Genomic DNA, 16013 nt, shown 5'->3' with positions numbered 1-16013 from the left:
GTTTCAGTATCTGTTTCATTTTTGTTATAAAATTACAGAAACTTTCAAAACATAAATAATTTTTTTTTTCACTTTGCTCTATGAACCACACAGCTGAGAAACCACACAGTAGGAGTCTCATTGTTTGGCGGGAGTGTCATTCATAACGTTGGATTGGCAAACTCAAATGACGGCTGTGATCAGACCAACTTTGAGGGAGTGTTATTAATTTCTTGAGGCTGTCGTTGACGCCAAAACACAAAGGCTGACATGTAGCTGTCATTTTAGTGAGCATCTCTGTTCTTCTCTTTCTTTCTCCACCAGCTCTGCTCTTTCCTGTTTCCTCTCTTCTCTGCTGTCAGAACTCGTATCTCACCTTTTCTCTCCACCACTCAGCTTCCCAAGTTTCTCTCCAACTTCCTCCGACTCTTGTCTCTTTGATGTTCTCTCCTTGTTCCCTTGGTCTGTTCTCAAGTTCTGCTCTTGCTTTTCTTTTCTGGTTCCACTTTTAACTTCTGCAGTGTTTTGTTCTTTCCGCACATTCATCCCCGCATCGATCTCGCCTCCAGCCGAGCTTTTAGCTGCTGCTCTCTGTGGCTCCATTCCTCCTCCAACCTTTGAAGCATGTGAAGGGAGAAGTGCCATCCTCCGTTCTCGCTCAACAAGTCCTCCACTTTACTCAGCAGGTCTCTCACCTGCTCCTCCCCTCCTACACCACCTCTCTCCACCTGTTGTCTTCTATTCATCCCCTCTGCACCCTTATTACCTTTCTATTTGTCCCACACCTTTTCCTGTCTTCCTTCTGCTTCAGTCTTTCTTGCCGGTCACCTATTTTTTTTTGACCATTAGGGGATGCTGATAGGGACACTTGTCAAAGATCCTCTTTGGAGTTGCTCTTGTCCTCGTCTCTTCAGGCTCCAAGTGAACAACAGCATTGTGTGTCCCCAGATTGTAGAGTAAAAATGTCCAAGAAAAGAATAATGAACCAGAATCCATGTCAACATTTGAAGATGTCCTACAAACAAGAGGCTCATCCACAACTTTTCTTCTCTTTAATATGTCACAGAGAATTTCAGAAGCGTTATAGGTTATATAAACATAAAAATAATAAGGACTTGGTTCTGATTAGTCCAATGATTATTCTCACCATTAAGTTTAAAAAAGTTGCTTTTTAACTTTTCCTGCTAAAAGTGATATTGAGATTTAATGTAAGCAGCCATTTTGAAATGAGCAGGAAAAGCCCTTCTACTGCCTCTAGTGGAATGATGATGAACTACAGGGCAGAAAACATGAACCAAAACATATACAATGGGGTCTTCAATGGTTTTCAACCGTGCTAATGAGACGGGGGTTTCAGAAATGCATGTATCAAATATGATACAAATAGTTACACAAGGTTACAATAAATGGTTCTTACTGAAAAGCCAAAACTATCTGAAGGATTTATTCACAAAATCATACTGCAGTGTTTGAGAGTCACTTACCTGCATTTCCAGGTGAGTTTTCTGTGGTGATAGTCTCATGTGGAAGAGTTCCAAAAGCTTAATGCATAAGTATTGGCATTCTTTCAACCAATTGAAACCTAAAACACACTAGCCGTCTCCTTTATCATCTCTGGCTGAGCTGATGCATGCTTCTTTTCTGCAGCACCTCCCATTTTTTTATTGCTGACTCTGCAGTGCTGAGAAGCATTGACATGTCTAAGTATTTATGATGACCAACAGCCACTGTGTTGGGTTTTTTTCAGCATGTGCCTTGGGGTTATTTAGTATCTAAAGACTCAATCCAAATAGTTCTCTGAAGTTCTCATAAACTCAATTAAAAAGTGGTTTGAAAAGCTACTTAAAAGTCAAAAGGATTGGGAAATTAATATTGCAAAAAAAGCAAAAAAAGAAGATCAAAATAATTACCATATAAATTGATTTTTTTTGCAGTTAACTTATAAAAAATGTTATTTTTTCCAACAATGTGAGTAAGATAATAAGTTATCATCTCACATTTGATTCTAGTTTATTAATCAAGTTCCAATAAACAAAGTTGTCTCAAGCATAAACACAAATGAACTGAACTAATAATCTCTTCAGTGTAGCATTTTAAACTGCAAGAGTAGAGCCTGAAGTTTGCTGCAACCATTTTTAGTGAAGTTTACTTTGCCCAACGGTCCTTTTTGAAATGTAAATGATTGGAGAGTAGAAAGTGCCATCAAATTTTTGATTTAGGATAAAAAAGAGCATTTTTTTGAAGTAGCTTTATTTTTTGTGTTAAATGTGCACCTTTTTTAAAATGTAAGTCAATAAATTGCTCCTTTCTGAAACCAGCCTCTACTGGTCATTTGAGGAACTGCAACATTTGTTATAGATTGCGGGTGTTTGACCCTAAAATGATACACAAACATATAAAAAATTGAACAGAGTAAGAATAATTGTGTTTTTTGTAATCCAACTAATTTAAAATTAATTAATTGTCCAGATTTTTTCATTAAAACCAGATTTTCTTTACTGTATTCAAACAACAGCCTAAATAAGTGAGCAACAGATTACACCAAAGAGTTTTAGATTTAATGTGTTGTAATGAGGCAGTGATGGGTGACTTGTCATCAACATTGTACATCATTGTTTTTGTTTACATCTGCCATCATTTGTTTACAGCTACATCATGCTTGGTTGGCCTTTATAGCGACTATGCAGATTTTAGGTAATTCTGCATGCTTTCCCAGTCAGCCTGACAGCTGGATTCCCCGCCCACCCTGCGTCCTTTCACAGCACCGTCAGTTGTGGACCAGTGCTCTGCATGGCACTCGTGTTAAGTGTGTAATTGTAGAAGAACACGGAAGACTGTAAAGTGATTTATGGGGCCATTAAAGGTAATGAGGGCCATGCTATCCAGGTGTTTACTCTCCTTTCCTTCCCTCCTCCTCTCAGTTTCTGCACTCACATGTTTGATCCATCTAGAGCTTAATCTGAATCCAGGCCCCTCCCAGATTGAAGTATATTCCCACTCGGAGTGTGTGCCAGTATTCACCGGTGTGCGCATCATTTCTGTGGTTACACAACGCATTGTGTGATTTATTTTTTGTTGTGATATTAAGGCCACTTGAATTCTTGCCTTTTTTTGTTTCATCCATGTTTCTGTTTAGACTCATAAAAACATAGTTTGTGTAAAACTACCTCATCTTGCATCACATGTCCAGCATTGCACAAAAGTGACTTTGGGAACTTTTCCAGTCATTGTGTCGAAACTTGCAGTTTTTTTCCTCACAGGCTGTGCTGTAGGCAGACACAGCCACATCGGGATTAAGGTTTTATTCTTCCTTGTCACTCATTTGATTTACAGCATATTTAACACCACTGGGAGGTTATAATGAACACCTTGCATCTTCTCCTGATCCTGTATTTGTGTTGCACCAGTCAGTGTGTGTAAACAAACCTGCAGTGCGACATGCACACAACTCGATGTGACATTCTAAGCCGGTGCAGGATCAGCTGAAGGACAGCCCTGTCGGAAGGCCGACTGAGTCCGGTCTCCAGCATGTGTGCGAAGGTGACAGCTCGTCAGACGTGTTATTGCACGTGTGTTCATTAAGGAGTTTGTGTGCAAATGGGATATCGTCTCAACTTATTTAAAAGTCATTAAGAAGCGTCAGCAGCATCAAAGTTGTCTCTCTGAGGTTACGTCTGCATTCCCTCAATTAACTATCTGGATGTTAATCCATCATGATCACTACTTTCTTTAAACAGAAACTCAGATGTCACCCATTCACTGTAGTAAAGACCTATAAACATTTTCGACAAAAAAACAAAACAAATTTAAAATAAAAGTTTGTTCAAAAACAAAGCATTGTGTTCTATATGCGTATTATTAACCTTTATTTAACCAGGTAAAAACCTTTTGAGTTTAGATCTCAAGGGAATTCAGACAATACCTGGATTCTGAATCTTCAGTCTGATACTTCATCTGCCAAATGTAGGTGTATCTCTCTGCACACACTCCTCTTCAATCATGCTTTGCTTTTGAGAAAGATTCTTAAGAACTTGATTTAGTTTGGTAATTTAAAGTCCAGAGCCAAGATGTGATTACTGATCTTCCTCCACATAAAAGAACTGTGCATTCTTCATTCAGAATCTCCCCATTCTTTCTGAAATGAAAACTTTCTGTTTTCAAGTCCAAACAAAACAGGGACTTTAAAAACACACTTAACATTTAGAATAATCGACAAATATCATCTATCGGTCACAGTTGCAAGGGAAATATTGGTTATTGGTATCGGATGGAGAAAATGATACCGGCCCATCATTGGGTTTCACATACCACATGACTAACGACCAGCTGAAAGTAGATCTAAAACTAGTTTTTGTGTGTTCTAGATGAATTCTTGATGTCTTCAAACCTCTGGACACAGAATAATAGATTTCTTGAATGTTTTTCTGGTCTATAATCATGCTTTTGTGGGTGGGCCCTTAAGGCTAAGGAGGAAGGTGTCACTCTTTTCAGGTGTCGTTCTCACACTTGCATGTTTTTGACCTAAAAATTAAATCAATTTACTGATTATTAGTTTTAAAAGCAATGTATTTGCTGTTATAAATACTTCAGTCATTATCATACTCTCCTTGTTATTGTGCCATCTCCTCTCCTATTCATCATCCTCACCGTTGAGTCCTTCCTCCCCTGTCATCTCATGACCTCTCCACTGCCATTATCTGCTTTATCTCCTTTGCTCTTTTCTCCTCTTCGTCACCCCTGCCCTCTTCCTCCTCCTCCTCTGTTGCATTCATATTTCCACCTCTTCCTCACATCTTGCACACTCCTGTTCCTCCTATCTTTCTGCCTCCCATCCCAGAGGAGATGGTGAACATTGACTTTACAGTAATTCAGGACAGCAAAGAGGGAAGGGGGGCTTTAAAAATAAACACCAGAACGGCTTGTATTACCAACCAGCTCCTTTCAATACTGGCCAGCTCTTCCCACAGTGCCGATCTCCCTGTGTGACAGTAATGTGGTGGGTACAATATGAGTCATACCAAAGGATGAACTATTTAGGCAGTATTTTTTGCAAATGTTTCAAGATGTTTTTTTTGACAGAAAAAACAAATACTTGTTTATAGCCATTAGTTTTCATTTTGCTTACAAGCAAACCTATTTTTGTGTTTTTGAAATCCTCCATTGACTGGAGCAACATGACTGCATTAGTCTGCACAACGACAGGGTTTCTTAGATTTGACTGTTCTAAAATCTGGTGATAAGCAGGTAGAAGGATGCGAGACATCACTGAAGATGCAGTGGAGTTGGGCAGAAGTTTGTATTGGCTGTTTTTCAAAAAAGAAGGAGTCAAAGAATAAGACTACAGCCACATATCCCAAAATGCAACTGTGTGGAGGCCTAAATGCAGATTTCATTTTTACACGCAGCCCGATGAAGTTTTACAGAAACAGGATAATTTATCTCTAAAAGTTGACATCAGTCAGTGGCTGCCTGGTAGGGTTGCCCAATATCAGAAAACTACAATACTTATATTGATAAAAATGCTGCCAAGATGATATTTAATTATGAATTTATAAGGAAACATGCAATTCAGCGTCTTACTTTTGTGATCCACCTAAACTCTCGACCGCTAGTTGGCAGCATATCACACCAAGCTTCTTTCAGCAGCTCTATACCGCACCAAGACACCTTACAAGATCTCACAAGAACCATCGTGTGTTAAATGTGAACTCTTAAGCTTCATGATTGCTGTAACATAGCAAAAAGAGACATATACAACTTTGTTTTAGCAAATGATGAGTGTCAAGCTGAAAATCTGTGCCGAATTGGTACTGGTGCTGTATAACAAAGCTAATTTCCGTGCTTCTTGGCTCATGTAAGAACGAATGAGACCATACAGATGCCCACCTAATAATGTGATCATTAAATAAAATGTATTTTACCATTTTATTCATGTGAAAGGTGTGTTAATATTTAGATAAAGTATTTTCTAGTTCAGAATCTTTAAAAAAAATACTTAACTTTTGTCTCTCGTACTGTCTTGGAATATATCGGCTGTGTGTCGTATCACCAGACTCTTGCCAATACACACCCTTAGTGTAAACATTTACACCCCTTCTGGATTTTTGTCTCAAACTGACGATTTCTGTAAGACTTGCACACTGGTTGCTTCATCTCTGACACATTGCTGTGCAGGTATTCCCTACAGAGAAAAAAAAACGGTACACTTATAGAGTTTTAAAAATAAAAAAGTGATAAAATATCTGTAAATAGTTTACTTTGAAGCCTGTTAGCTGAAGAAGATTTTCAAGCAGGAGTTTTGCTCATTTTCTTTCTCTGCGCTTCAAATTTAGGTCAGGCTTCTTTGATGTTAACAGTTGAAGCATTTCTTTGACTGAAGATCAAATTAGCATTGAACACACTCTGTATGTTTTTTTGATCTTTTTGGAGTTTGGGTTCTGATGTCAAACTTACTTTAAGGAATGTTTAAGTATCTTACTTTTTTGGATGAAATCAACACGTTTTCCATAAGCGAATAAAGAAGTTGATTCAAAGACTGAATCAAATATTTTTGTTATACAAGATCAAGGATGTAAAAAAGAAGTTTTGGATTATTAACTCCTGTGTTTGATCAGAAGTTATTTTAACTTTTTATAATACTTCCAATTTTCAGCTTTTGTTTTCTATTTTGAAGGGAAAAAATGTCTGCAATTTTATGAGTTCCTGCCACAATGGGGATTGTGTTTGCTTTGTGCGTCTGTTTTTCTGCATGTCAACATGTTTGCAAGACGGGTTTGTGGATTTCCTTTTGCAAATGTTTGTTATTCTGCGTTCTCCATGCTAACAGGAAAGCAGGCCGCAGCAGGTCAATAGCTCGGCTCTGGATTAGCACAGAGAAGCATGCAGGTGTGAAAAGCGGCAGCTGACATTGTTTTACCTTCAAGTGACACAACTGGAGTGTTTTGGGATTGTAGATTTTTCACCATTTTCATGATCTCATAGCATTGCTTTAGTAAAATTTGAAATATTGACTTTAATTAAAGGATTAAAGGATTACGTGCTTCTCTTAATTCCTCGGCCTCTTGGGTCTTGAAAGCACTTTCGCAGTGAGCCAAACAATGCTAACTGGGTTGTCATCAAGCTAAACACAGACCAGGTTTTCAGTGTTTTCCTGACATTTTGACATCTTGCAGTTTTACCAACTGTGATGTGTGTGTGTGTGGTTGTGTGTGTTCTACAAAATATCAAACGCTGTGGCCTTGGGGAAGAAAAAGATAGAGAAGATGAGATAAGACGTGGAGTGTAGAAAGGGGGGGTTTACTCTGCAGAAAAAGAACATATATATTGCAGCTGCATCAGAGGAACTGAAGAGAAGGTAGAGATTTACCGTCAGCCAAACAAAGGATCTTCTTGTTTGTGCTTCACTACAGAACCTAAAGTGAAAAAATACTTAATAAAAATTAGAAAAGTAAAAGTTTCTCTAAAATGTTCCTTCAGTCTCTTGCAGCTGCTGTGTCTTGTTGGGTTATGAATCATGAATTTCATTTCCTAGCTGGAAATATGTGCTTTAATCAGGTTGTTGTTTCTGAGCGCTCCAGTACTTTGGCCTCTCCAATTATTTGGAATAAAGGGTCTCCAGCATGACTCCACCACCAACGAAGATCTCAATTCTGAGAAAAGAGGAGGCAAATTCCTCTCTGGTTTTATTTTTTGCCGTTTCTTTTTAATACTGTTCACCTTTAAAGTCCCTTTTCACCCAACATAATTGTAAAAAGTCAACATTTGTTTTAAACTCCTCATTGCTGCTGATGTCTTTTGATTAGAGACAGAGACTTTTGTTGAAAACTCAAAATCTAAAGTGTTTTTTGATTTACCCCAAGTATCTACTGTACGCCACCACCAAATCTGAGTCCTTGATTTTGATGCGTGCTCAATTGCTGCATGTTTTGCACGTAGAACCTGAAAACTGATTTAAATTTACGTTGTGACGCATATATCTGTGTTTACATAAACTTTTTATGTGAAGTGTTCTCTAGAACGTGTGTTTCCGAGCAATATGCGAATCATTCAGGCTGATATCGCGATGACAATAAATTGCGCAGGCCTACTTTGTATTATTTTGATGTGGAAAAACAACAGTGGGCTGAACTTTATCAAACTAAAATGTGAATGGATATGACATTTAATTCTTGTTTACTTGTTTGTCTGTACACATATTTATTTACACTTGATTATTTTGCAAGAAATACAAGGAATCTGGAAAATTTCCCCTGCAATGTACCAGGTATTTATTTCTGAGTCACACTGGTTGAATTTTTGGCTAAAGATGTCATAGATCGATCTTAGGTCAGTGAACTGGACTGAATTGGATCATACAAAATAAACCAATATTGACTATGAGTTGTATCATTGACACAAATTATAATATGAATCGAGTTGTTTTCAAATGAACCCCTTTCAAAGTTTCATGCCCTCATCACTGAACGAGGAGCACATCAGTTTAAATTTGGGGCCAATATCAATTTTTACAGCCGATAACCCTGATAACCCTGGCAGATAGCCCGATATTTGCCATACCGATATTTAAGTGTATACAATAATAAAAAAATTAGATTTGCTTTTTGTTTCTTTATAAGAAATCCACAACTTTTATTTTACTATGCAAGCAAGTTTTACTTTCTAACATACAGTATTGGGTCTCATAGGAACAAGTATAACTTTAAAACTTTGAAAATGTATCTGAAATATTACGACTATTTACTATTATACATAACTGTAAACATACGCTTCCTAGTCCCAAAGATCTATTAGGAAAAAGTGTCCATGTCAAAAATAAAGTGTATCTAAAAATAGTCAACAATATATTTTTTTTGTATGGACCCGATGCCGATAAACTCAAACCTTCCAAATAATATTCAATAACAATACTGGGACCGATATATCGTCCATCCCTAGTTTAAATCCTTGTTCTCACAGCAGTAGTTCTCTCAGTTTCCAAAATTAATCTGGGATCACTGCTTTACATCATATACTGTCAAAATTTATTTGAGTTTTACATCCATATCAAAAAGAAATTACATTATTACATTTGATTCATGTAAAATTGAAGTTTAATGTATAAACTTTGAGTCAGCTGATCACATAAATGAGCTTTAACAAAAACAAATTGTTCATGTTTTGTTTGGTTAAAGCTACTTAAAGAAAGTACAGAAGGAAATGCTAAATCCATGGTTAACGTAGTCCAGGATTAGACTGTAAATACATTCAAACTTTTCTGACTAACCCTGTAACATGAATAAACAAATGTGGAGGCTCACAGAAAGAGCAGCAGCTTCCCGCCCGTCTGATTTATTGACAAATTAAAATGTTTAGTGATAACATTTGATCTCAGAAGTGCATCTTGTCGGATGCACTTGCTGTGTAATGAAGCAGATGCAAATGTCCTGGTGCTGATGATCCACGGTGGATGGCCCTATTAGCTTCAGGCGCTTGAGGAGATGCCTCCAGAATAAAACATGACGGAATATAAGTCATTAAGAAGGGATTGTTAGCCGTTATGCTGAGTGTAGACGTTATTAAGCTCGGCTAATTACTGCTATGATCCAGAATGAGGACATTATACACATCTAGCGGGAGCGGATGATTAATGTGGAGTTTTTCCCGGCATACTGTAAAGAGAGCTGCAGGAGCACCTCCTGCTAGAACGCAGTAGTACTTTAAACCTCTTATTGAAGCCTCAGCTTTGATGCTGTGAACTATATATCCGTCAAGTGTAGGTGTTTCTCTGCTGTTAAATTGGCTCTTTTCTACCAACAACTATCTTTTCAATTTTACTGGGATAATCCTATCAAATAGATCAATTTATGCTGATAATTCAATAAAAAAGGCTTCCTTATCATTTTTTTTAATTGCCAGGCATCCTAATACACTAACATTAGCTTGTTTTAATGTTTCATTGTGAAAACATTAATAATGCATTATAATGGACCCAGTGAAAAGTATACCTGATGATATCTGGCATATTAAGCAAAGCTGCTTTGAATGTGTCAGAAGAATCGGAGATCATTTTTCCACCCGGAACTCAGATTTCACTTTGATTAAGTCTGTGTTTTGGAAAAGCAGCATGCTGACGTTAATACTTGTATTTCTATTATTATATATTTTTATAAAAGGAAAGAATAAGGAAGAAGGAAGAGCGTGGAGCTCACACAGTCTTACTCCTGGCGTCGGCTCAAATTGTCTCTGCATAACTGAAACTGCACTAAAGAGCCTACAAGCCTCCTCGGATTAATTGGATTTGGTATAAAATTGCTCCCCTGTATGAGTGCATGTGCACATTTTATATGCACACACAGGCACGTGCACACAGGTGACTGGCTGTGATTTAAAAATGGCTTCAGCCCGCACAGATGGAAGTTTTCAGTCCTCTGGGCTGTAATGAGTCTCCTGCTCTCACACAGTGGCTTTGGACTTTAAACTGACACAACAAATTGGGTTTGTTGTTGTTGTTTCCTAGAAGACAAAATGAGCCGTTTGTGCATGATCTAACATGACTTTCTTTGAAACAAACTAAGCTATTAATTTATAAAAAAAAACAGAGCTTTTGCATAATAATTGGGCTCTGCTCTAACAAATTAGGACATGAGTTAGAAGCAGGTGCCAGTTAACACTGGTCATTAGGCAGCAAAGCTGAAAAGCCAGCTTAGCATCTCTGTTAATCTGTTTTCACTGGATATTTGGAGCTGTTTTTGTTCTTTGAAACTGTAAACTCACTGAAGACTGCAGATTTCTCTGCAATATTTCAGAAAAGTTTCAAAAATAACGATAAGCAGCTGCTTCAACAGGAAGGTATTTAGCAGAAGAGGATGGATGATAACTCACTGGATTTCCTGAAAGAAGAATCAAAGAAAGGAGTTCTTACATATATTTGGTGGATATTATTTAACGTTGTCATACAAGGACAAAACAAACCCTTTGGGGTCTTTTTTTAGGCTGAATTATTTTATTCACTCATTAATTACTGAAATAGATAAGACATTTTTGACATTTGAGCTCCAAAAGTTGGTCAAAGGAGAATAAACTGTGTAGGTAGAATGAGATCGCTGCCTTTTCGTGTCAAACAGAGGTGAACGTAGAAATGCAGACAATGACACTGCAAGGACACACACACCCACCAAGAGGGGCTGGCCTGTCTCCCCATCCTGTTGATCTAACCTTGAGCGCACACACACCGATGAAGCGGCAGGTGTTAGAGGACGTCCTGAGTTACAACAGGTGATGGCAGAGTGTTTGCCTTGCTGCAAAGCATTCCCACTTTAAGGCTGTTTTTTAATTGAAAAAAGGTTAAAAAAATGTATTTACATTTTTTGGCTACTCTGTTCAGGGCTCCTTTACTCATGTGATTTAGGTTCAAATGCCTTTCTGCATTTACCTGGACTTAGAACCAGATTATATTTAACTAGATCAGGTGTGTGGCGGGTGGAATTGATCAATCAGACCAATTTATGAAGTTATATTCTTAAAATTATGCTTTTTTTTTAACTGGTGCAGCTAAAATAACAAGTAATTGGATCTGTACAGCGTACAGTTTTGAGTCAGATTCCAGCTCACTGAAGGAAAATAAAGACGGATCTATTTGTGTGCAAGTGGATGCATCAGAATGGAGTGGAGCAGGGAGCTATTTTCTATGTAATATATTCAATCATTTTCCAATTACATTTGTTTGCTCCTGATTTACAACAATGTACGTAAAGATATACTCAGAAATGCAATTTTGAACTTAATTTTCTTTATATAATGAGAAAATGCCACAAGAACATGATAAAAACACAATTTTCATCAGTCTTCAAAAACCTATTTTGGCATCATTTTACAGGAAGCATTGAGGCTCAAAAAACTCTGGGAGAAAACTAGGAGGCTCAATTTTTGTAGCAAATTAGGTTAGAAGAACAAAGAGCTATTAATCTTTAAACTCAATTAAGACTAACTTAATTTGTTGTTAGTCTGTGATTATCTGAACCGCCAGTCTTTTGATCATCATCTGCATGTTCCGCATAGATCCAAAATCTAATCAGGCCATCCTGAACTCAGCTTCTTTTTTTTTAACCGTTTAATCCACTTTGCAGTCATATCCTCGTCACACAGCATCCTCCACTTATTTACTGAGAGGGACATTATGGGAGGATTAAAGAGAAGCCTTTCATTTTTATATCACTAAAGAAGCTGGAATCTGATTAAAAACCCATGAAAATCTAAAAAAAATTGCAGTTTTGGCACATTTTTTAATTAAAAAGAAGGAGAACTTAATGCTGTAGTCAAATGGAGAGAGATCATTTAAGTATTTTATTTGTGTCTTATTTAGTTTTCACTTTAGACATATTTGAATTATATTTAAGTGGAGTTTGTTGGGTTTAGTGCAAGTTACAAATTCAAATAAAAGGGGCTTTTTCTCACACTATCATTTTTTTAGGATTAGCTTTATGAGAATTTTTTAATCTCTGTAAAAAATCAACAATTTAAAATATTTTTCTTTCAGGCCCTCCCAAAAACAGCAGTATGAAGCACCAAAAGGTTTTTTTTTGTTGTTGTTGCCATCAACTGTGAATTCTTTTTAAAGGTTAAGTAAAATGAACGAATCTTTGGAATGATCAAATCTGTCATTTCTTAAGCTTGTTTTCATAAAATAAGACATTTTTTGAAGAAAACCATGATCCTGTTTGAGTTTTTTATCCTTTGTTTGTGTGGCGGCCTCCTGGATCTGTTATTTTTTTAATGTGAAGAGAAGCTTCAAGGAGAGTTTAACCGTTTAAATTGCTGATTCAAAAAAGGAGTAAAACACTTTTTTTAATAAAAAACTTTGCTGAGGTTGTGCACTTCTGCAAGAGGAAGACATAAAGTATCTTTTGTGTAAATATTCTGCAGCGTGCATCCCTCAATTCCATGAGTTTAAATAAGCCCCGGAGGCGCCAACCTGACTTTTATTTGAACTTTTGTCTCCTTCTCCTCTCCGCAGCCGAGCCTCTGCCTCTGATGGATCTCTGTCGGCGTGCCGCCCGCCTAGCGTTAGGTCGTGACCGACTTCAGGAGATCGAGAGACTTCCTCTTCCTCAGTCGCTCAAAAATTACCTCCAGTACCAGTGACTGACACCAGCAGAGCCAACCGGGACTAAAAGGACACAACAGAGGAGCTGGCAGGGAGCCTTCAGATGGACGACGCCTGGATGACTTTAAGGAGGCGCAGACGTCCACACTGGGAGCTCCGTGGCTCACATGACTCTCCACGAGGAGGGACACGAAGCTGGTAGACGATCTGAGGGAAGTTCAGGTTTCCAGCTGAACAGAACCGCCTTCTCTTTGATTTAAGCTGCTTTTCCATTTGTTTTAGATTTATGAGTAAATTATTGATGACTGTCCCATCAGTGTCTCGCCGTCCAGGATGAAAGCCCATCTCCTGATGCCACTTTGTGGTTAAGTAGTGAAGGCCGAGGCGATGATGAGCAAACACTGCCACCTGGTGGTGAGAAGCAGAGCAGGAGGAAGCACACTAATCCCATCCACAGAGGCCTTTCTGACACGCAGTCAGGGACTGTTGCTGCTGCAGGTGTCTGTTCGGAATGAGGGCGGAGTCCGGGAGGATTTCAGCACTGATGCTTTATGTGGTCGAGCCTGAGCCCGCCCACCAGCTCACACAGCACGCAGAACAGATTGAGACTACCGGTCTGTCATGTGGAGTTAAACATCAGTTTGGAAACATTTCTGCTGGTTTTATGCAAACATCTGTTGAGAGCTAAGACCCTTTTAGACATAAACGCCTGATCTGGTGGCTTTTTCAACATAATCCGTTTGATTATGATACATGGTGCTTTATTCAGCTTATGATATGAATGAAGCACCATTTTTTTCAGTCTTAAATTATCATCGCTGTCAGTTTTTTTTTTTGTCAGCGTTTTAGTGTTTTCTTGCATTTTGTGCATCTAACTTCAGAGTTTCAGACAGTGTTGCCAGATAGAGTCAGTTTTTCAGCCCAAAAGTCATCTAAAAACCTCCACATTCTACAAAAAAAGAAAAAAAAGCCTAAAAAAGCTAATTGCCGTTAATTTAACATCTGGTATTTATTACTTCCCATTTTGATTAAAATCCCAACTTTAAGACATTTCTTTCTACTGATTTCACATCCACCATTTGACTCCTATTAAAGTTTATTAACAATTACAGGAAATCAAATGTGAGCTGACGTACACCCCGTCCCCCTTTTACTTCAAATGTCAAGAACAATAAATTTTTTTAAGTAAATGGGGAAAAAGACAATAATAATCATAAAATATTTCGGGGTTCTTATAACTTATCATGATCAAAAGTGGAAAGAGTTTTTGCATTTTTACTTTTCATGAATTTGAGTGGGGTAAAATACAAGCAAATCTACAAGTATAACATTGTAAAGAGTGGTTTGATTTTTAAAAATCTGTTCTTTAAATGAGAAAACATTAAAAATTAAAGCAAATAGCTAATCATCTGAGATTACTCCAAAAACGTTTAGGTATTTTCTGAATTTTTATGTGACACAAACAGTAAAAATCCCCCCCAAAACTTTCAAAAACAAATGATCTATTTTTTTATTAATATCAGAAAAATCACATCTGTTTTATTCTTGCATCTTTTCATACTGACTTTATGTCAGATTTAAACACTAAATTGACAAAGCTGAAATACATTAGGCTACCTATTCAATGAAAAGTGAGGACATGTAATAAAAATGTCAAGAATGTGTTTAAAATAATAATAACGGATTACATTATTATCATAACTTTACATAGGAGGTCGTAGGATTAAAACCATACATATAAATTGGATTTTTACATCAGATTAATGGACACATTTATTCTAATATTTGTTGCTCTTGCTGGTGAGGACGATGACAGGTGCCTCACGTGCCTTCCTGATTAATGAGGAACTACAAACCATTAGCTACATAATATATATCCACCCACTCAATGCAAGTTTTGCCCGCAAAGTTAGAATCAAAACTGCCCAATCTGGCAACACTGGTTGTAGAGGCTTTGATGGAAATGAGGCATATTAAATTGAGTTTTTTATACTTAGCACCAAATTAAAACAAGACCAATTTCATGACCTACAGTCAAAACACCAGACCGTAATGATGCTAAAGTAGAGAAGACGAGCACACTGTAACAAAATGCTGCAAGCTGTGATCCACTAGGATCTCCGTCCTGACCTTTCCATGAAGAGCCACGCGTCCGACGTGGTTTTCTCAGAGGACCAAACCTGTTTGCTGACTTACTGCTTTAAGGATCCCATCCTGGAGCGACACTAAATGACCCGCGATGCAGAAAATTCCCAGCCGAAGTTTCTCAATCGATTGTCCCGCTGTCTGGCTGGTGCGGTCGGCCCAGACGGACACCTGCTGTTGTTTGTAGCCCCCCCGCTGTAGCTCACTGGTAGCAGTCGGTGTGTGTCTGCTGTCTATTGACCACAAACCCTCAGAAAGCAGAGTGATCCGTGCGCAGGACACACAGCACAGCCGGTGGAAGGAATACATACAATCAATGCACAACCACATGTGTGAGCTCACACACCCTAAAGACCAATCTAGTTTTATTTCCTTAAATGGCTTGAGTCACTTTTTTATCTTCTGTTTATATCCTTCATTATTTTAACTATTATTATTATAATTATTGTGAGAGTGAGGTTTGAATCTGATGACGATAGGATGACAACAATCTTTATTTATCACAAGCTAGTTGCGTGTTTGTTGAACTGACCTGTGACGGTCACATTCAGGTAAATTTAATGCAAAGATGCTGGCGATGAAGGGAAAGAGAAATCAACTTGTTTCTTCAATGCTGCTTTATGTCATTGTTTTTTTGTTTGTTTGTTTTTCTTTTTTGTTGCGGACAGCGAAGGTCTTACCTCCTGTTTTTATCAGTTAGGATGGAGAGCGAGGGACCACTTCAAGAGAGTAGTAGAATGTACGGACAGTGCAGCTCAGATGTCAACTGATGTGAAATGTGAATAAAAGCCAAGTGACTTTGAATGTG

General features: G+C 37.8%; 1 protein-coding gene across 1 annotated transcript in view; it reads left to right on the top strand.

Moving 5' to 3' along the window:
• Positions 1–16013, top strand: part of LOC112147747 (SPRY domain-containing SOCS box protein 4) — an 87031-nt gene extending 71018 nt beyond the window's left edge. Inside the window, exon 4 of the mRNA XM_024274322.2 lies at positions 12971–16013. Within this exon, the coding sequence (XP_024130090.1) occupies positions 12971–13098 (128 nt within the window). The 3' untranslated portion in view covers positions 13099–16013. The remainder of the gene's footprint in view (positions 1–12970) is intronic.

Source organism: Oryzias melastigma, linkage group LG17 (genome assembly GCF_002922805.2).
Source record: "Oryzias melastigma strain HK-1 linkage group LG17, ASM292280v2, whole genome shotgun sequence".
Taxonomy (NCBI): Eukaryota; Metazoa; Chordata; class Actinopteri; order Beloniformes; family Adrianichthyidae; genus Oryzias; species Oryzias melastigma.
Note: the sequence above shows the minus strand (reverse complement) of the source record. Positions and strands in the feature narration are given on the sequence as shown.